Consider the following 22,500-nt stretch of genomic DNA (forward strand, 5'->3'; position numbering starts at 1 on the left):
TAATATAATAATAATAATAATAATAATAATAATAATAATAATAATAAATAAACAAATAAATAAATTCATTGATAGATGGATTGGCAAATAGATAAATAGATGCATTTGCCTATCCATCTATCAATGTATATATTTATTTGTTTATTTATTAATTTTATATTTATTTATCTATTTATATGTGTTTACTTATCTTTTTATTAATTCATTTAGTTTAAAACGTATTACTTCACATATTCATCTATCTGTCTACTGATTGATTCTCCCCGCAGACACCTGCTAAAGACTAAGCTGAGAGGCGACATCGAGTTTGACCAGCACGGGATCCTGAAAGCCAACAAGTTCTGGATCAAGAACGTCCAGTACCCAGGAACTCCTTCAAGGGAGAGAAGTTCGCGGTACAACTTTGGAGGCAACAGGTGAGGACACAAAGGGGGAAAAAATAATTACACCCTTTTGCAACAACATCATAAGATGCCGTCGCTTAGGCATTCCGTGAAGGACTATGTATATAATCCATCAAACAGGATGTCTGATGTCAACAGGAACCACCCATGTTGTCCAAGTGAGCAAACTGGGGATTCATTAATCTTACCCAAGAAAAAGAAAAACGAAAGTGCCTGAATTGGGTCTCGAACCCAGGACCTTCCGAGTCACAGTGTAATGCCTTAACCACTCGGCCACTTTGGGAGGTCGTGATTAAATCATACATTGATATGTGACCCATAATCTAAAAATGGTGTTATGCTGGGGTGAACAACAGAACTTTTTCAACTTGACCAGCTGTAAAAAATATTTTGAGTGAAATTAAGCTTTGATATTTTTCGAGGATGTACATCAACAAAAAAAAGTGTTGATTTAAACATTTATGACAAGAACTCATTTTTGATAAAAGTTGACCTAATCAATAAATAAATAAAACTAAAATTCCCTTTATTCATCCCCAAGGGGAAATTTGTCTTTAGGGTCTATTCCAATGGAAGACTAGAATAACCCAGGCGTCAGCCGCAGTGCAGCGCCCCTAAGTGAGCTAGGGAGAGGTGACTTGCTCAAGGCCACACGGCGCAGCGGTGGGTGATCGAACTCTTTACCTTTTGGGTAGGAAGCAAAGACCGTACCGCTGTGCCACGTTGCCCCATGACAATATCTCAGTTCATACCTTTTCATCATCCGACTGATTATGTCATTCACTGTAACATAAGGCAAAACCAGCTACCCAATCACTGCTGGCTCCCATCGTGGACAGGGAGGTCCCTGTTGTGTCTTCTATCCCCTTATATCTGTTTTCCAACTTGCTTTCTGTCTTTGTCTTGGAATGAGATTACTTGGTTTTGTCCTGGCCCTGGCCGGAGTCCTAGCTGGGAGGGAAACAGTCAAATGCATAGTTATTGTTTTGGGAGTTGATATTTTTTTCCTTATAAATCATCTTTCTGTTATGTATTATTATATTGAATGTATAATGTAAGCATTTGAGTGTATTCCTCTTTGTTGGATTTTGTGCTTGTGTCCGGATGAGACTTATAGGTGATCTCAGACTAAGTACATTGGTGGTATGCTCTTGGAATCTACATCTGATCCCTATTTGTTCCCAGTTCCCCTATGTCTTATTTTTTCTTATTTTTGTTGGATTGCTTGTTTTTTTGTTTCAGCGGTCTCTCATATAACCTCAATTGTGTTGGAAGAGACCTAAAGCAACAAACAAAAAAAAAAAAAAAAAAAATTTTTCTTGGGTGCTTTAATTGTAATTCTAGAACTTTTTACTATCCCATTTTCTTCCTTTTTACTGGCGCTGATATAACCTAAATGTGTTGCAAGCGCCGTAAAACCCTTAAAAACGAAAAACGAAACGAAATCACTGCTGGGTGGACAGCAGGCTAGAGAAAGAAAATCTAAGGGGATGGATCGCAGTCCCTTTGTATTTGAAGCGTGTAAAGTGTGTGCTCTATCAACTGAGCTATCTGGATCTCCTCATATGTCAGCGTGAACTAGGAACCAAATAAGGATTTGAAATTTTAGTGGGTTTTTTGTCAGTTTTCTCCTCAATGGAATATAAAACCTAACCCAAGCCTGATGTTTTGTGATTGTAAATTTGATATTATCTTCTCAATCACCACGGCACAGGTGGTGGTGATGGTGATGGTATGGTGGTGGTGATGATGATGATGATGATGATGATGATGATGATGATGATGATGATGATGATGATGATGATGATGATGATGATGATGATGAAGAAGAAGAAGAACAAAATCATTACAACAACAACAACGATAATGATGATGATAGCCATCCTTGACAATCTCCCTTTTCCGTGTAAATGATAAGAGAAACGGTCTCTACCATTACTATACAGATCTATCTTTTCCCTTCCTCCACCAGGGGTTCCAGTGGTAGCAATTATAGGTCCCCGACCAGAGGCGGCGGCGGCAGAGACTTTTCACGGCCCTCGTCTCGTTTTTCTAGTGGAGATCGCTCATCCAGACTATCCTCTGGAAGCGATCGAACATCGGGAATTTCCAGAGATCGCACATCGGGAATTTCCAGAGATCGCACATCGGGAATTTCCAGAGACCGTACATCGGGAAATTCCAGAGATCGATTAGCTGGGGGTTCCAGAAGTAGAAGTCGTTTCTCGGACAGATCTCGCGAAAGAGAAAGGGGAAGAACCTCATCAGGAAGATCATCGTCCCCCTCCTCCAGAAATAGAAATTCCAGAATACCCAGCGACCGTCGCCCGCAGGAGTTGGGGTCAAGGTCATTACGGAACTCCGCAGCCAAGAGCTTTTTGAGTAACTCGGAGTCCAAATCGCTGCCGGCGTATCGTTCGGACGAGGAACGAATGGAGACGGAAGTTTTACAAACCACGGCAGAGCCCTTGGAAGGCGAAGATCACTTCGTCGTCGGGGACAGCAAACCTTCCAAAAGCCGCTTCAGGATTACATCATCGACAGACGAGAACATTCTGGGATACTACGACGATACTGATAAGAATATGAACGGAAACTACGACGGCAACCAGCTGCGACAACGTCCTGGCTCGGGCTCGAGCCCCAGTGGAGGCAGTCAACTATTCGGCTGGGCCCAAAGGCAGCGTATGACCAAGGGCCAAAATGGACCCGTGACTCCCGTTGAAGCCAATGCCAGAGAAAGAAGATCGACGTCTGGAAAGAGACCTATTGCCAAAAGAGTAAGTAGAACATTATATTATAGATAGTATGCGCTTGGCTAAGAAGCTCATAACATTGCCATCCGGAAGTATAACGGACCAACACACAAAACTGTGTGTATCCATGAAAGTTTATAGTCGGGTTAATACAGTTCAGTGTGCATAACTCATAAATGCGGATGGCAAAAAACATCGACAAAGATCTGAGTGACGTCATCTTCGAACTATCAATATTATGACCAATCACTTCAAAATGTCTGAGGTACCCGACCTCCCATAGTGGGCAGGGAGGTACTTGCTGTGTCTTCTATACCCCATATCTTGTTTTCCATTTGCTTTCTGCGTGGGGTTAACGACCTCCCACAGTGGGCAGGGAGGTACTTGCTGTGTATTCTATACCCCTATATTATCAGTTCTCCAATTGCTTTCTGTCTTTGTCTTGGAATGAGATAACTTGGATTTGCTTTTCCTGGCTGGAGTCCTTCGCTGGGAGGGAAACAGTCGAATGTATAGTTTTGGGAAAAGATTTTGTTTTCTTTGGAAATCATCTCTCTGTTGTGTAATGTTTTTTGGTAAATTTTAACATATGATTGGTAAACATTTGAGTGTGTTCCTCTTAGTGGGATCCTGTGCTGGTGTCTGGATGAGACTTTTAGGTGATCTCAAACTAAGTACACTAATAGTGTGCTCTTGGAATCTACATTTGTTCCCTATTTGAACCAATATCCCTTTGTCTTTCTTATTCTTGCATGCTTTAATTGTAAATCTAGAATATTTTGACTATTCCATTTTCTTCTTTTTACTGGCTCTGATTTAACCTAAGTGTATTGCAAGCGCCGCAAAACCAATTTAAAAAAACAAACAAAAACAAAAAAAAACAAAACAACAAAAACCCTCAAAAGGGTGTTTTGAAAAAAATAAAACACAAAAAACCGGAGCAGTTATATAAAACAATATCCACCAAACGTGCCCAAATCCGCTTTGCAAGTGTTCTCTTTCCAATAACAGCACGTAACATGTAGTATGAGATATTATGGAGTGAAAGGTGATATTACAAAATTCTTTTAGTCAACTGAGACTAAGCTGTTCACGACCAGGTACTCATTTTACCCCCAAGTCTTGTGAGAGATTGTGAATAAAGAACCATTTTCAAGGAATTAACTTTGCGCTAGCTCAGAACATGATTCAAACCTGGGACCTATTACTTGAAAGGAGAGCGTAATTCCACAAAGCCGCACATTATTGTGGGAAAAACATGTCAAGGATAGGATACCCATTGTTCGACAGATGATGAAAGTTCGTCACTTTTTCATCTGCTGCTTTCAAAACTGGGGTTCACCTTGGCTGGGGTTTGAACCTCAGATCGCCTGGCTGAGGTTCAGTTTTCAATCGAGGCAGGCTTACTTTTTTGGGGGGATGATATTTTCTTGTATTTTTCTTTCCACTTTGTCTGCCACTGTTTCATACACACTTGTTCAGATCTTTATCTTAACCCTCTCCTTACCACCTACATCAAAATCGTCACCTTTGTGTTACGACACAATATACATTTTTCTTTTTCAGATTTATTTTGTACATCGTAAACTTTGAAGAATTATCTTTGTTTAATTAATAAGAACATACGGTTGTTTTGTAAAGAGATTGTTTGAGTTTTTAAAAATCAATTTTTCTGCTGGGTAAGCCTGTCATTTTGGGAAAATGCTGAAAATCATCGGTAAGGTGAGAGTTAAACAAGTGTCTGCTCCATAATTTGTAGCTTTAATATAAGCAAGTTTGCCCAGAAGTCACTGAGAGGTGGATTGGTCACACGCTTAGAAAGAATGACTCCAATATAACAAAGAAAGTATTGGACTGGAACCCTCAGGGCAGAAGATCAAGGGGAAGGCCACGAGGAACATGGAGAAGAATTAAAGAAGCTGATATACAGAGAAGTAGTAAGACCTGGAATGAGATTAAAAAGTTAGCCCAGGATAGAGAATGATGGAAACTGTTTGTCTGTGGCCTATAGCCTGACCCAGGGTGAAAAAGGCAATGATGATGATGATGAATATTTCAAAATGAAACTGGTGGTTCTCTATTGTTTTACTTGTTCAATGTTTGTTTGTTATGACAAAGAAATGTGTTCACAGAGGAAATGCGTACCCTTGTGAAGGACATACACATTATACCTCGTGTGGTGTGATGATAGCACGTCTGACTGGTAATCAAGGTTTCAGGTTCGATCCCCAGTCGAATCGGGTTGATTTTTTTCCCCTTATTGCTCTTTCCACTTTCTTTGGAACTGTTTAATTCACAATTAATTCAGTTTTTCGTCAACTTTTTTTCCGTCTCACCAGTGACAAATTTTTAATTTGTCAGTTTGATAATAGACACTTAGATAACCACGCCTCTCGGACAGTCGTCATAATGTAACCATTGGCACTAATTTGTAAACATAGCGAACTACACGGGTTTTACTGTCAATGGCATGTGTCTAAGTAAAAAACTGTTCTACCGCTTGATCAATAGATAGTATGCGCTTGGCTAAGAAGCTCATAACATTGCCATCCGGAAGTATAACGGACCAACACACAAAACTGTGCATCCATGAACGTTTATGGTAGGGTTAATATAGTTCAGTGAGCATTTCTCATAAACGCGGATGGCAAAAAAACAATAACAAAGACCTGAGTGGCGTCATCTTCGAACTATCTATAGAACCAAAACAGAAAACCATTATGTAAATTTAAACATTTATACTATGTATGATCAAGAAAATAATCGTGTGATAGCTAATCACCCATTTGGCGGTATAAAAACAGTAAGAATTATCAGAGAAAGGCCGATATCATTCACGTTATTGTTTATAAACAAGCTATATTTGTCCGAGCACGACGTGTGAAGGTGTGTCACAAATCCCGTGTTTTGATTGGTCCAAAATCTTACTGGTTAATATTTTCCTCAGATCGCATCCTGGGACGGCAAGAGGTTGACCATAACGGGTATCACGTGGCCAGGCGGCGCCTCCAAGCCGCCCAAGGGAAAGCCGGAGAAGTACGTTCTGAGAGTGGCCACCTGGCACGAGGACCCCCACGTGATCTTCGCCAACCCGGACAATACCACGGGGGAATGCGACTCACACTCTCTGCCCTGCTCGGTGTACATCCGGGACCCTGTCACTCACATGTAAGTATCGAAGTCCCTATCCTCCTCCCCTCCCCCCTCCCCCCAACCAAACAACAAACCCAAAACAAAGAAACAAACTTAAGCATTTAAACTTGAGCTTTTATATAGCGCAATATCCACTAAACCTGCTCAAAGCGCTTTACAAAAGGGTCCCTGACCAACAGAAACACGTAACATAAAGAACAAGACATGACGCCTCTTAGACGATGATGCATTTTTTTTCCGACAGAGACAATGCTGTTAAAGGCCATGTACTCATTTTACACCTGCGTACGGTGAGAGAATGTGAGTAAAGAGTCTTTTCCAAGAACTCAACTATGCACCGGCGAGGCTCAAACCCAGGACCTTCCGATCCGAAAGCGAGTGTCATACCAGAAGAACACATAGGCGCACATATAGCGCAAGATCCACTAAACGTGATCAAAGAGTGCGCTTTCCAATCGGCCCCTAACCAACAGTTACACATAACATGTCGCCCAAATGAAGTTTGTGGCAAGATTAACTCGTGAAAATCTCCCCTATGGGATGAATAAAGGGAATTTTTTTTTTTATATCACTGATCCGATTAAAAAAAAAAAGACTTTGAAATCGGAACGAACCGAATTTACATCTTTGTATACAGTGCCAGTCGCCTGTTAGGCGTCCGGTGTCGTTTGGGGTGGGAGTAATAAGAATAATAATAATATGTGTTAAGCGCCTTACCCAAGTAAACAAAGACGGGATCAGAATTTCTACGACCATTGTCACCCGTCTGGTGACTCACTCAATCACTGACTACGCTTAACATCGCTTGATTTTTATGACACAACACAGTATACCGTTGAGCCATAATTCTTTTGACTTACTGCAGAATGTCATCGACATGTTAACAAATGTAAAAAGGAATTTGAGAATTTGGACAAGCATTTTATAAATTCATAGGAATGCTTATGTCATTCCTAATAGAAGGAACGAAATTTACGTCAGTGAGTAGTTCTCACTAAATTGTACCAATCGGACTATAAACGTTCAAGGTTACACATAGCATTGTGTGTTGATACGCTATATCTGGCTAGCGAATGTTATGAACTTTTTTGGATAAACGCATAGCATCAATAATAATATAATTTCGATCCTAAAATAGAAGGGATGAGAAAACTGCCGTGTACTCGAAAAAACCCCCACATATTTAGAGATTTGGCCAGAAAACTTGTCCTTCAAATATCGATCGATTTAAATGACCCTCGTCATAGCAACAAAAAAAAAACAAAAACAACTTTCAAACCTGGGACTTCGGATTGAAAGTTTTTTTTGCTAAGATGAAAGTCATTTAAATCGATCGATATTTGAAGGACGAGTTTTCTGGCCAAATTTCTAAAGTTGTGGGTTTTTTTTTTTTCCAGAGTACGGCAGAAAAGGCGGTAAATGAAAGCAATAAAACATATGACGGTTATTAACGTTACGTAATGTGACGTATTTCCATTAGTCTTCCTGCTATGGCCCAAGCCAATGACCGTTATTACATCGAACATCGGCCACTACCCCGGGATGATTCTTCAATAGACGGATCGTGTTATGTCCACAAAATTACCGCCCCTGATCTGAGTTTTGTGCCTGGATGGGACTTTTAGATAACGTCGACATTGCCTCCCATTGGTAGAATTGTTCTTCGTTAACTAGGAGCATTTATATAGCACAATATCCACTTAACGTTCTCAATGCGCTTTACAAGATGTCCATGACCAACAGCAACTCTTAACATGTACAACCTATGATTATTCAATAGACGGATCGTGTTATGTCCACAAAATTACCGCCCCTGGCTTTTAGATTACGTCGAAATTGGTGCCCATTGATGGATTGCTCTGTTTCTCGTTTACTAGGAGCATTTATATAGAGCAATATTAACTAAACGTTCTCAAACCGCTTTACAAGAGGTTCTTGACCAACAGCAACAATTAACATGTACAACATATGATGATTCTTAAATAGACAGATTGTGTTATGTCCACAAAAATTACCGCCCCTGATCCAAGCTTTGTGCCTAGATGGGACTTTTAGATAACCTCGAAATTGGCGGCCATTGATGGAATGCTCTGTTCTTCGTTTACTGGGAGCATTTATATAGAGCAATATTAACTAAACGTTCTCAAATCGCTTTACAAGAGGTTCTTGGCCAACAGCAATACTTAATATGTAAGACGCGACAAGACGACTGTTAGGCGATAATATTTCAATTTTTTTTTCGGACAAAGACAACGCTTTGTTAACGGCCAGGTACTCATTTTACACCCGAGTACGGTGAGAGAATGTGAGTAAAGAACCTTTTCCAAGGACTCCCAATTATGCCCCGAGCAAGAAATCTCGAACCCAAGACCTTCTGATCCGAAAACTAGTGTCATACCACAAGAACACATAGCCACACAAACATTAACCATTATTAAACATTTCTTCTTTGTCTAACACAAGTGTCTACTAGATATTTAACTCTCTCCTTACCAGCCAATTTCAGGATTTTTCCCAAAACTTCACACCGAACTAATACAAAAATAGATTTTTTATCATTCACAATAGCAGTAAGTTCTTGCGATACATAATTTCTTTAGCAAAACATGCCCCACAACACATTGTTCATTTTCTTTAAATTTTATAATGTACAAAAAAAAATTGAATAAGAAAAAATTTTAGTTATCTCGCAAGAAAATGTGACGATTTTCCTACAGTTGGTAAACATTACTAAACATTTCTTCTTTGCCTTACACCAGTGCCTACTATTTAATGTGTGTCTTTGATAGCTAATATATTTCTTTCCTCTCCCACCCAGCCCCAGCAATGACACCAAAGAAATTTGTTGTACGGGCCTGGCCATGGACCTCCTCAAACGTCTCAGTGAGGAACTGCACATCGATGTGGACCTACATGAAGCCAAGACGGGATCTTATGGGAGTGCTCTTGATGTAAGTTGGGACATTTTCTTGTGATCTACCATCTCTTTTACTTTAGTCCTTCAGAGCCATTAAGCCAATGGAGCCGTAGTTTAACCTGGTCTCTATGGCGTGAAACGCACAATAGCAATGTCTTGCTATCCTTTGGATAGGACGCTAGTCTATCGCTTTCCACTTTCCGCCAAATCCAACTCAGTTACCAATTCATTACTGGGTGGACGGGAAGGGGAGGGGAGGGGGGGGGGGTTCAGAAGCTCTCGACCGAAACCTGGATCGATCTCGGCCCCTTTGCTTGTGAAGCGAGTGCTCTACCAACTGAGCAAAGCTATCGGGACCCCCGATTTACCATTTCAAAGCGATATTATATAGGGATGAGCTTGGTGATGGATAATAAGGCCATAGCCACAAATGATGGTGTATGAATGTAATTTCATGGTATGAATGTAATTTCATAGACTGCAAAAACTAAAAAAATTGGTATTTCTTCTCATTTCAATTCTAAACTTATTTTTGGGGTCCCTCACTTCCGTCAGTTCTTATCAAAACCTGTCTTATTTACAATATTTCTCGCTAATTCAACGATTTGACTTTAAGAATTATGATTATAATCAAGAAATCTCTATGATTTCCGTTAGCTCAGTGATTATATCTTTCGTTTCACACGCAAAGAGACGGAAATCGATCCTGGGTGAAGTCGGAAATTTTTTCTGACCCCCCCCCCCCTGTCCATCCAAGGTAGCTGGGTCTGTTAAATCTGGTGGAAACTACTTTGCGATAGACCCACGTTATGTCCAAAGGGTAGTAAGAAATGACTATTGTCCGTTTCATGTTATTGAAACTGGGATAAGCTCCGGCTTCGTGAACCTAATGCCTGTGGACTACTTTTTTTTCAAGATATCTCTACACATCGAAATCTATTTTTAGTAAAACCAGTTGCGTGGGGAGAAAAAGTAGTTACTGAACCCCTATATGCTTTTAACAATGAATGATAGGCACGTGTCATTCTATATTTGCCATTATGCTACAGTAAAATCACGTGTCCCCCAAAATCAAAAGGCCATATCTAATAATCAAACATGATTCTAACTCTGATCAATGATATTTTTTCCGGCGCTGATATGACCTACATGAGTTGCAAGCGCCGTAACTGGGTGGGGTTCCTGATCTCCCATAGTGGGCAGGGAGGCACAATACTGTGTCTTCTACACCCCTATATCTGTTTTCCAACTTGCTTTCTGTCTTTGTCTTGGAATGAGATTACTTAGTTTTGTCCTGGCCCCGGCATGGTGGCCTTACTGAGAGGGAAACAGTCAAATGCATAGTTATTGTTTTGGGAGATGATATTTTTTTCCTTGTAAACCATTTGTATGTTATGTATTATTATATTTGTTATTTTTAATGTATAATGGAAGCATTTGAGTGTATTCCTCTTTGTTGGATTTTGTGCTTGTGTCCAGATGAGACTTATAGGTGATCTCAAACTAAGTACATTGATGATATGCTCTTGGAATCTACATCTGATCCCTATTTGTTCCCAGTTGCCCTTTGTCTTACTTTCTCTTGGGTGCTTTAATTGTAATTCTAGAACTTTTTACTGTCCCATTTTCTTCCTTTTTACTGGCGCTGATATAACCTAAATGTGTTGCAAGCGCCGTAAAACCCTTAAAAACAAAACAAAAACAAAGGGTAGTAAGAAATGACTATTGTCCGTTACACGTTTTTGAAACTGGGACTAACTCCGGTTTCATGGGCCTAACTGTGAAGGACTACTTTTTTTCAAGATATCGAAATACATTTTTAGTAAAACCAGTTGCGTGGGGAGAAAAATAGTTCCTGAACACCTGTATGGTTTTAACAAAGAATGATAGGCACGCGTTATTCTATATTTGATATATTATGCTACAGTAAAATCAGGTATTCCCCAAAACGAAAACGGCATATATCTAATAATCTAACAGGATTCTATCTAACTCGGATCAATGATATTTTTTTTCCGGCGCTGATATGACCTACATGTTTTGCAAACGCCGTAAAACCTTTAAAAAACAAAAAAAAAAAAAAAAAACAAAAAAAAAACAAAAGAAAACAATGATAATGTTTTATTTTTCAGGCCAACCTGACGACCTGGACGGGCCTGATGGGAATGTTGACTCGGAACGAGGCTGACCTTGCAATGGCCGCCATGGCAATCACCCCCGAAAGGTCAGCCGCCGTGGAATTTTCCATGCCATTCTTGCAGACTGGTATCACCATCATTGTGGCCATACGGGCTGGAGTCATCTCACCAACCGCTTTCCTGGGTAATTGTTTTATTTTTTTCTTGTTTATGATTCCGTTTTCTGGGATGAAATTAACATGGGTTTTGCCCTAGCCGTTACTGTCGTCACTGTGGCTATACGGGCTGGAATCATCTCTCCAACTGCTTTCCCGGGTGATTAGATATCACTTTTAAAAGATGGTCAAGTTTAAGCATTGTTTTTGTTTTTCTTTTTTCTTTTCTGTCGATACGATTCATCTGATGATGATGATGATGATGATGATGATGATGATGATGAGGATGATGAGGATGATGAGGATGATGAGGATGATGATGATGATGATGATGATGAGGATGATGATGATGATGATGATGATGATAAAGACATCATTGATGAAGACGATTATAACGATTATCATGATGAGGTTAATGGTATGATCCACGATATAATATAATAATATTGTTGTTTTTCCTCCACCATCCCAGAACCCTACGACTACCTGTCATGGACACTCATCCTGGTCTTCAGCGTCCACGCCACAGGCACGTCCATATTCATCTTTGAGTGGCTGAGTCCCTACGGTCTGGACCACGGCAAGACGCCGCTCACTGGTAAGTACTCCTACTCCTACTCCTACCATTATGACCTCTCGATTAAAACAAACAACAACATTGTGGTGAGTTAGATGAGATTTTTTTTAAAAAAAGATGAAAATGTTAAGATAACAAGAAAGTTTACATTTTATAGTATTTTATATTTAGTCCACCCCTCTCCCTAAATAGTAACGCGTTGTGACATCAAGTTTACAATAATAATTTGTGACGTCAGATTATCAAACGTTGAATTTCACTAAAATCAACGCCTGAATATGATAAGAGAATGTGAGTAAAGAAAATTTTCCAAGAACTCACCTATGCGCCAAGCGAGGCTCGAACCCAGGACCTTCCGTCCAGAAAGCGAGTGTCATACCACGATACCATATAGCCGGATTATTCCGTACTCTGTTTAAAAATATTGGCCATAAAACTCACTCTTCAAATATCAACTTCCGTGAAATCCCAGGTTCGAGGATTTTTGACAAGATGAGGGTCCGTTTAATCCCCAAATTTTGAATGAATCAAAATGGCTGCGCTGTCTCTACGGAAGTTTGCTGTGAACCATGATTTTAGTATCCAATTAGCGGGGTGGGTTTTTTTTTAATTTGTTATCAGAGTGCAGTAGTATAAGTTACTTCACTCCTATGAACCCCCCCCCCCCCCCCTCCCCCCTTTTTTTTAAAATTAAAAATAATAATTTTAAAAAAAAGTGAGATAAGTTGCAAAATACATTTATTTAATAAATGACCAAAAAAAAAAAAATGATGGCGTATTTTCTTAATTATGACATAAAGACTAGTCGACAACAATTCTGAAGCCATCTTTTCATGTCTTCTACTCTCCAGTCCACAAGTTCTCCTTGTTCCGGTCCTTCTGGTTGATCTGGGCCATGCTGTTCGGGGCCAGCGTGTCCACGGACATGCCCCGTGGGTGTGCCAGTCGGTTCCTGGCCAACATCTGGGCCCTGTTTGCCGTGGTCTTCTGTGCCTCGTACACCGCCAATCTGGCTGCCTTCATGATCACCAAGGACGACTACTACGATCTCTCTGGGATACAAGACTGGAGGGTAAGATAAGATTGTAATAATGAAATAAAATAGATTCCCTCTATTCATTCCACAGGGGAAATTTGTCTCTAGGGTCTATTCCAAGGGAAGACGAGAATAATTCGGGCGTCAGCCGCAGTGCAGCGCCGCGAATTGAGCTAGGGCGAGGTGAATTGCGCAGCGGCGGGTGATCGAACTCGGTACCTTTCGGGTACGAAGCAAAGACAGTACCGCTGAGCTACGCTGCCCCTTTGCCAAGTTATTTACTCGTACATGATCAAAAACAAGTGTACACTTTTTAACTCTCTCCTTCCCAGCCATTTTCAGGATTTTCCCCAAAACTCCACACCCAAACTCCACACCCAAAACTCCATACCCAAAACTCCACACCCAAAACTCCACACCCAAAACTCCACACCCAAAACTCCACACCCAAAACTTCACACCCAAAACTCCACACCCAAAACTCCACACCCAAAACTCCACACCCAAAACTCCATACCCAAAACTCCACACCCAAAACTCCACACCCAAAACTCCACACCCAAAACTCCACACCCAAAACTCCACACCCAAAACTTCACACCCAACTAACACAAAAATATATAAATACACAATAGCAGTAAAGTTCTTGCGATACATAATTTCTGAAGCAAAACAGACTCTACAATACACTGTTCATTTTCTCTAAATTTTATCATGTAAAAAAGAAATTTGAATAAGAAAAATTTTGGTTGTATTGTAACGAATGTGACGATTTTCCTGTGCTGTGTGGCCTTGAACGTCACCTCACCTCAGCCTAGCTCAATTTGCGGCGCTGCACTGCGGATGACGCATGGGTTATTCCATTCTTCTCTTGGAATAGACCCAAGAGAAAACTTTCCCCTGTGGGATGAATAATAATAAATGGCATTTATATAGCGCTTTACCCCGTTGTCACAGGCTCTAAGCGCTTTACAGTGATATAAAACAAAACATATTACAGTGAGACAAGTGTGAAGGAAACGTGATACGAATTCAATTTAACAACAACAAAATATGAAAATAATATTGCAACATTATGACGTAAAAAGATAAAACTTTAAGCGAGATTTGAACGTTGTCAACGAATCCGAGCATCTCACGTGTGACGGGAGAGAGTTCCAAAAATGGGGGGCCGAAAATTGAAAAGACTGTTCACCTATTTTACGCAATGGCTTAGGTTTGACAAGGATTGATTGGTCATTGCTTGACCTCAAGTTTCTATTGGGGACATATATGTTTAGAAGGTCTTTAATATAGGAGGGACTGTTCGTGCTCAGGGATTTGTAGACAACAGTACAAATCTTATAGGAAACTCTTTTTTCAACAGGAAGCCAATGTAACTCACGGAGAAGAAGAGTTGCTGACGGGTATTTTTTGTTATTGCGTACAATGAGCCTGGCTGCGTTATTTTGAGCAACCTGAAGTTTGCTAATTTTGTCTTTAGTTAAATTCGCCCAAAGGGAGTTACAATAGTCCAATTTAGATAAAACCAAGGAATTAATTAAAAGTTCTGTTATATGCTTCGGTATTAAATTACGAATTTTGCTTATTTTTTTCATTTCTATGTACATAGATTGTATGGTGTTATTCACGTGGCTTGTCATGGAAAGATCTTTATCAATGATGACGCCAAGGTTTTTTGCTTTATTTGAAAATTCTATTGTGCTATTTCCGAGAGTAATTAGTGATTTATTTGCCTGTTTAAGGATACTCGGTCTTCCACACATTAAAATCTCAGTTTTACTATCATTTAATTTTAACTTATTGTGGTACATCCAAGATTTAATCTCATTAAAACAGCTCGTAATTCGTTGTATTAAGAACTGTAAATTACTAAGGGGTGCTGAATCATATATTTGCGTATCATCTGCATAAAAATGATAACTCAGATTGAATCTGGATATCACACTAGAAAGGGGCTGCATATATACAGTAAAAAGGACAGGGCCAAGAACAGAGCCTTGTGGCACTCCAAAATTTAGTAAAACTTGTTCTGACTGAACACCATTCACCACGACAGTCTGCCATCGATCCTGTAAATATGATGTAAACCATTTAAGGGCAATTCCTTTTATGCCGAACGTATTTTCTAGTCTTCTTAACAAAATGTCATAGTCAATGGTGTCAAAGGCAGCTGAAAGATCTAAAAGGCATAATACATTGATATTGTTAGCATCAGCATTACATAACAAGTCATTAAAGATTTTAAGAAGCGCCGTTTCAGTACTGTTTTGATGTTTGTAGGCTGACTGAAAGGGTTGTTCCAAACTGTTGTTCTTAAGATGAGATGTTAATTGTGTAAGAACTACCTTCTCCAAAAGTTTTGACAAAAAAGGTAAATTTGATACAGGACGATAATTGTTTAATATATTGTGGTCCAGTGATGGTTTCTTCAGAAGTGGTTTGACGAGGGCACTTTTAAAGCACGATGGAACTTCGCCAGTCAGTATGGATGTATTTATGATTGATGTAATGGATGGTAATAATGTATCGATGGAGCTGGACAAAAGCTGTGCGGGTAGGGGATCAAGGTCGCAGGATTTAATGGGGCTTTTTTTATCAACTCGTTTATGAAACTAGGTGAAACTGGTTGGAACTTGTCTAAAGGGGTACCACAGAATGTATTTGTATCTATAAATGGTTCATGCCGATCTAGTTCTGAACGAATGTTATGGATTTTGTCTTTAAAAAAGTTGACAAATGTGTCTGGCAAGTCTCTTTGATTGGTTGTAGATGGTAATGAAGTGCATCTTTCACGTCCAAGTAGATCATTGCAGATGTTAAATAATTGTTTACAAGATTTAGAAGTTTCAAATTTTGAAAGAAAATACGTGGTCTTTGCCTTTTTTATTGTTGTCTTCCAGGCACGAAATGCGCTCTTGAATATTTCACGATGAATCATGAGGCCTGATGTTTTCAGCAGTCTTTCTGCTCTCCGACACTTCGTTTTAGCTTCTTTAACGTCCGACGTATACCACGGAGCATACTTGCGGTTGGTGACGGTCCTTGTTTGGAATGGCGCATGTTTGTCAAGCGTTTCAATGAGACAACTATTCCACTGGTCTGGAGAAATAATTGAATTTTTAGTAAGTTTTGTTTCTAAATCGCCTCTGAAATTGTCCAAATTAATGCCTTTAATGTTTCTGGTTGATGTGGTGGTGGTTTCTTGGCATGGTTTTGAAACGTCAAGATTGAAAGAAATGAGGGAGTGGTCCGAAAAGGGGAGATAATCGACGGTGGCGTTGGTTTTTTGGAACTCTGAATTTTCTACACTTACCCAATCTAAAATATGACCAGCAGAGTGGGTTGGCGTTGTTACGATCTGGCACATGTTGTTCTCTGATAATGACTCGTGCAATTTGGCGGTGTCTGTGACGTTGTCGAAGTGAAAATTAAAGTCGCCGAGTATAATTGAATGGCCAGGACGCGTGTGTTGCAAAGTTAGCATCTCGTTGATTTCCTTCCTAACATCAGGTAATTTTATTTTGTTTTTCTTGTTTGCTGGCGGTCGGTAGATGCAGTTGAAGTTGTATCTTGTATTCTGGAGGGATAATCTAAGATCAATGGCCTCCATTGTTTTGCAGCGCATTTCGATGATTTCCACATGTTTACATAATTTTGTTTTATAAAATACGCCAATGCCACCCCCTCGCTGATCTTTCCTTGGATACGATCTAAATTGGTACCCAGGGGGTGTCATAGCTTTTTCAACTGGGTCGTCTCCAGACTGTGAGAGCCATGTCTCTACTATAAATAGAATATCAAAGTTCTTCTCCGTTAATAAATCGTTTAATTCTTCGGTTTTGTTACGGCAGGACTGTGCATTCAGAAGACCAATAACAATGTTATTGTTGTCGTTTGTGAAACTGTTTGTGGTTGGTACAGTTACAAGTGTTGGTGGTGGACGGGGTTTGTGTGGGGGCGGGGTGGACGACGAGTTGTTACCATTGAGATGTTATGTTGTTTCCGTTTGCCTCCCCGAGGCCTGTACTTATTAATATTATTGTAAAAAATCGGATCACTTGAGCTAAAAATCGCAGCTGGAATGTGACGTTGTTTACGTTTACCGCCTCGAGGCCTGTTGTAAAAATCAGATGTTGAATAAAAGTGTTCACAATTATTAAAATAATGATGGTGGTAAATCACGGCTAAAAATAAGGTGAACAATGTTCGTAAGAGTGCGGCGGCCATTAAGTGACTGTGTAAAAATCTTTTAAAACTTACAGTTTCCATGATAAAATACAGAATTATACAGTAGTCCTTTCTTAAGAATTGATAAAAACTATACAATAAGAAACAGTATGTTTTAACGAGTCCAACGAAGTAAAAATGTCCAGGTATGAATATGTAGAAATCACAAAACAATTAAAATACACCAGAGCACACAACGACACGTCTTGCCTGTTAGGCGTGTTTACAATAATTACAATAACAAGAATAAAGGGAATTATATTTTATTTATTATTTATTTATTTAAAGTTGTTTGGCTATGTAGTTATTATTGATGTTACTCACTTGTGACATTATCTTCGGATTTTCGATTTTACCTTAATTTTCATTCTCCGTGATATTCACGAGATGTTTTAACCCTCTTGCAACCTTGTTTATTAGAAGCATGTAGATCAATAAATCTGGGTGGGGTTCCTGACCTCCCACAACGGGCATACTGTGTCATCTATCCCCCTATATCTGTTTTCCAACACGCTTTCTGTCTTTGTCTTGGAATGAGATTACTTGGTTTTTTCCTGGCCCTGACCGGGTACCCTTGGTGATACGAAATGTCAAATTTATAGTTAGTTTTGGGAGATGATATTTTTTCCTTGTAAATCCTCTCTCTGTTATGTAATGTATTATGTTTTGTTTATATATTATATATGATTTGTAAATATTTGAGTGTATTCCTCTTAGTGGGGACCTATGCTTGTGTCTGGGTGAGACTTTTAGTTGATATCAAACTAAGTACACTAATAGTATGCTCTTGGAATCTACATCTGTTCCCTATTTGATCCAATTCTCCTTTGTCTTACTTTTTCCTGGGTGCTTTAATTGTAATTCTAGAACTTTTTACTATCCCATTTTCTTCCTTTTTATTGGCGCTGATATGACCTTAATGTGTTGCAAGCGCCGTAAAACCCTTAAAAACAAAAACAAACAAAACAAACTTTCCCATTTTCTTCCTTTTTACTGGCGCTGATATAACCTAAATGTGTTTCAAGCGCCGTAAAACCCTTAAAAACAAACAAACAAACATAGATCAATAAATAATTTACACGTGTTGACTTGCTTAACTTCTTTCAACGACTACACACCCCGACATTACACTGTTTTGAGGCATCAGCCTCTTATGGTTTTCACACTAATATGTTATTACGATCGACCCAATCAGCAAAGTCTGGTCCGCATTCGTGGACCGTCGCAAACCCGCCGGGTAGCATCGTCACAACACACCGTTCGGCTCTGCCGTCTCAGGTTCTTGCCCACAGCGAGTACATGTTGGACAGGTAGTAAGACCCCACTGATGAAGCGCACTGGCCGTGAGGCAGCTCCTCGACGGAAGCCGATTCGCTGTCACCCAGTGTCTCCTCTTACGAGCGATAATATGGACTTCTTATATGATATAATATATTTTGTATACATTGTTTTATTTTCTCCAGTTGAGGTACCCCCACCACCGCCAACCCCCTTTCAAGTTCGCTACCATCACCAACTCCTCCACGGACACCAACATCAGGAAGAACTACCCACAAATCCACTCGTTCATGTCCGACTACGGACAGTATGACGTCAAAGAGGCTATCGATGCCCTCAAATTGCAGTAAGTGGACGCGTTCAGTATCGCTTCTTGTAAGGAATTAACTAAATGTGAATGAAACAGCTTCTAAAAAGAAATAAATAAAACGCCAAACACAGAACGTTTCGAGCTCAAAACCCAACTTCAGCCAATAACAAAAGTAATAAAAAATTCAATACATCTCTTAAAACCCAGAAAAAAGCCAAGGTCGGAAAAAAAACAACAAAAAAACACCAAGTATTTAAATAAAATTTTGGCCAAAAAAATCGTCCTTTAAATAGCGATCGATTAAAATGACCCTCAAAGACTCCCCTGAAGGTTTTCGAATTTTTGACAAGTCGACGATCAAGATTTGAAGGACGATTTTTCTGGGCAAAATTTCACAAACGTTTTTTAAATGAGTAGGGTATAGTGGTCTTATGATATGACACTCGCTTTCGGATCGGAAGGTCCTGGGTTCGAGCCTCGCTCAGCGCATAGTTGAGTCCTTGGAAAAGACTCTTTACTCACATTCTCTCACCGTACTTAGTTGTCTCTGTCCGAAAAGAATTGTAATATCGCCTAACAGGCGTCATCAAGTCTCGTCCTACCACTTGCAAAGCGCGCTGGCTGATCACGTTTAGTGGATATTGCCCTATATTATTATAAAAGCTCAAATTAAATTAAATTATTATCGTAATCTATCTTCTGTTTTTGTTATTTGTTTTGTGCGGCTATGTGGTCTAGTGATATGACACTCGCTTTCGGATCGGAAGGTCCTGGGTTCGAGCCTCGCTTGGCGCATAGTTGAGTCCTTGGAAAAGGCTCTTTACTCACATTCTCTCACCGCACTCAGGTGTAAAATGAGTACCTGGCCGTTAACAGCAGTGTCTTTGTCCGAAAAATTGTAATATCGCCTGACAGGCGTCATGTCCCGTCCTACATGTTAAATGTTGCTGTTGACCAGGGACCCCTTGTAAAGCGCTTTGAGCACATTTAGTGGATATTGCTCTATATAAAAGCTCAATTAAAAAAAAAAAATTGTGTTTGTTTTTGTTTTGTAATGTGTTTTTGTTTTTTTTTTCCACCTCCACCCAGGGAGATCCAGGCGTTCATCTACGACTCGACTACCCTGGAGTACGAGGTGGGCAAGGACGTGGGCTGCAAGCTGAAGACGGTGGGCAAGAGGATTGCCGAGACGGGCTACGGGGTGGCGTTCCCCAAGAAATCTCAGTGGACCAAGAAGTTCAACGTGGCCTTGTTACGTCTGCAGGAAGACGGTAAGTGTCGACGACAACATGCTATACTAGTGTTATGCCTTTAGGTAAAATATTCTTAACATCCGCCAGCCTTAGTCCTTAGGAGCCATAAGGCCCATATGGAGTCGGATGAGTTTATCCTGGTTTCTGAAGCGTGAAACAGACAATAGTAATTTCTTGCTACCCTTTGGATAGGACGCTACTGTCGCAAAATACTTTCCACCAGATCAAACATACCCAGCTACTCATAAGCTGTAAGCTGAAGACGGTGGGCAAGAGGATCGCCGAGACTGGCTACGGGTGGCGTTCCCCAAGAAGTCTCAGTAGACCAAGATATTCAACGTGGCCTTGTTACGTCTGCAGGAAGACGGTAAGTGTCGAGGATATGCTATACTAGTGTTATGCCTTTAGGTAAAATACCCTCAAAACATACGCCAGACTTAGTCCTTCAGAGCCATAAGGCCCACATGGAGTCTGAGCTTATCCTGGTTTCTAAAGCGTGAAACGGACAATATTCATTGTGGGGTTCCTGATCTCCCATAGTGGGCAGGGTGGCCCTTACTTTGTCTTCTATCCCCATATAGCTATTTTCCTATTTGCTTTCTGTCTGCGTTTTGGAATGAAATTACTAAGTTTTGTAGTGACCCTGGCCGGAGTCCTTGGCTGGGAGGGAAACTGTTGAATGTATAGTTATAGTTTTGGGAGATTATATATTTTTCCCTGTAAATTATCTCTCTGTTATGTACTGTTATCGTTTTTTTTTTTTTGTATTTTAACATATAATTTGTTAACATTTGTGTGCATTCTTCTTAGTGGGATCTTGTGCTGGTGTCTGGATGAGACTTTAGGTACTCTCAAACCAAATGCACTGATAGTGTGCTCTTGGAATCTACATCTGTTCCCTATTTGAACAGATTCCCCTTTGTCTTACTTTTTCCTCAAGTCCTTTTACTTGTACATCTAGAATATTTTTACTGTCCCATTTTCTTCCTTTTTACTGGCGATGATATGACCTAAATGTGTTGCAAGCGCCGTAAAAGCCTTAAAAACAAAAAAAAAACAAACAAAAGTTTCATATATTATATTATATGAGGCCTGGTCAAAAGGTTGTTTCTGTGACGTTTGCCACCGAATACGTCAATTCTATGTGATTGTAAACACTAGCGGAAATCATCTCACAAGCATCTCACATGTCCACTTCTATAAATTGATGAACATATATCTTTTTCCTTAGTTTTTTTTCCAAATAACTCATTATTTGAGTATTTTTGTGGAGAACGTCATCAAAGTGGCCAAATGTCAGAACGATCAATATGTGACATCAAAGGCGGGTTTGATGTTCAACTGTGTGGGTGTGTAACTGTTTATGTGTGTAGGTGTGTAGTAGACGTGTGGGTGTGTAACTGTTTATGTGTGTAGGTGTGTAGTAGACGTGTGGGTGTATAGCTGTTATGAGATTTCGACATGTCCAATTCAGAATAATCACATAGCGGTCAGAATTCAAATTGCCTTCCAAAAACAAAAAAAATAAACAAACAAACAAAAAAAGATAATTGATGCAGTAGGCGTGAAACAATAAACGTTAATTAACCCTTTGTAGACGAAATTCGAATATACTCTAACTTGACTTCGCATCTATCCCTTTTTTCTGGTCCGAGTAACGGTGCAGGAAATAAGACAAGAGTTTATAGCCACGAACATGAAACTTGGGGTTCATTTATATTCGTGATGGTTAGGAATAATTACAATTTCCTGGAAGGGGTTTCCACCTCCCCTCCCCCCCCCCACCTCCCATAGTGGGCAGGGAGGTACTTGCTGTGTCTTCTATAGTATCTGTTTTCTAATTGCTTTCTGTCTTTGTACTGACCCTGGTCGGAGTCCTTGGCTGGAGGGAAACAGTCGAATGTACAGTTATAGTTTCTGGAGATTCTATTTATGTTCCGTGTAAATCATCTCTCTGTTATGTATGTTGTTTTTTATTTTTATTTTTAACATATGATTTGTAAACATCTGAGTGTATTCTTCTTAGTGGGATCTTGTGCTGGTGTCTGGGTGAGACTTTTAGGTGACCTCAAACTAACTGCTGATGGTGTGCTTTTGGAATCTACTTCCCCCCCCCCCCCTCCCCCCCCCCAATTTGAACTAATTCCCCTTTATCTTACTTTTTCCTCAAGACCTTTTAATTGTAAATCTCGAATGTTTTTACTATCCAATTTTTTTCCTTTTTTACCGGCGCTGATATGACCTAAATGTGTTGCAAGCGCCGCAAAACCCTTAAAAACAATAAAAACAAATA

At 39.8% G+C, this 22,500-nt stretch overlaps 1 protein-coding gene across 4 annotated transcripts in view; it reads left to right on the top strand.

The window, feature by feature from the left end:
• Nucleotides 1-22,500, top strand: part of LOC144972353 (uncharacterized) — a 395,531-nt gene that overhangs the window by 350,387 nt on the left and 22,644 nt on the right. For all 4 annotated transcript variants that reach the window (XM_078913461.1, XM_078913460.1, XM_078913459.1 and 1 more), the window contains 9 exons: nt 270-416; nt 2,377-3,184; nt 6,108-6,328; nt 9,132-9,264; nt 11,363-11,552; nt 11,996-12,121; nt 12,952-13,172; nt 18,830-18,990; nt 20,044-20,225. In XM_078913461.1, the coding sequence (XP_078769587.1) occupies nt 270-416; nt 2,377-3,184; nt 6,108-6,328; nt 9,132-9,264; nt 11,363-11,552; nt 11,996-12,121; nt 12,952-13,172; nt 18,830-18,990; nt 20,044-20,225 (2,189 nt within the window). The remainder of the gene's footprint in view (nt 1-269; nt 417-2,376; nt 3,185-6,107; nt 6,329-9,131; nt 9,265-11,362; nt 11,553-11,995; nt 12,122-12,951; nt 13,173-18,829; nt 18,991-20,043; nt 20,226-22,500) is intronic.

The sequence above is a fragment of the Berghia stephanieae genome, chromosome 5, assembly GCF_034508935.2.
Source record: "Berghia stephanieae isolate SIO BIC M18660-M18661 chromosome 5, UCSD_Bste_1.3, whole genome shotgun sequence".
NCBI lineage: Eukaryota > Metazoa > Mollusca > Gastropoda > Nudibranchia > Aeolidiidae > Berghia > Berghia stephanieae.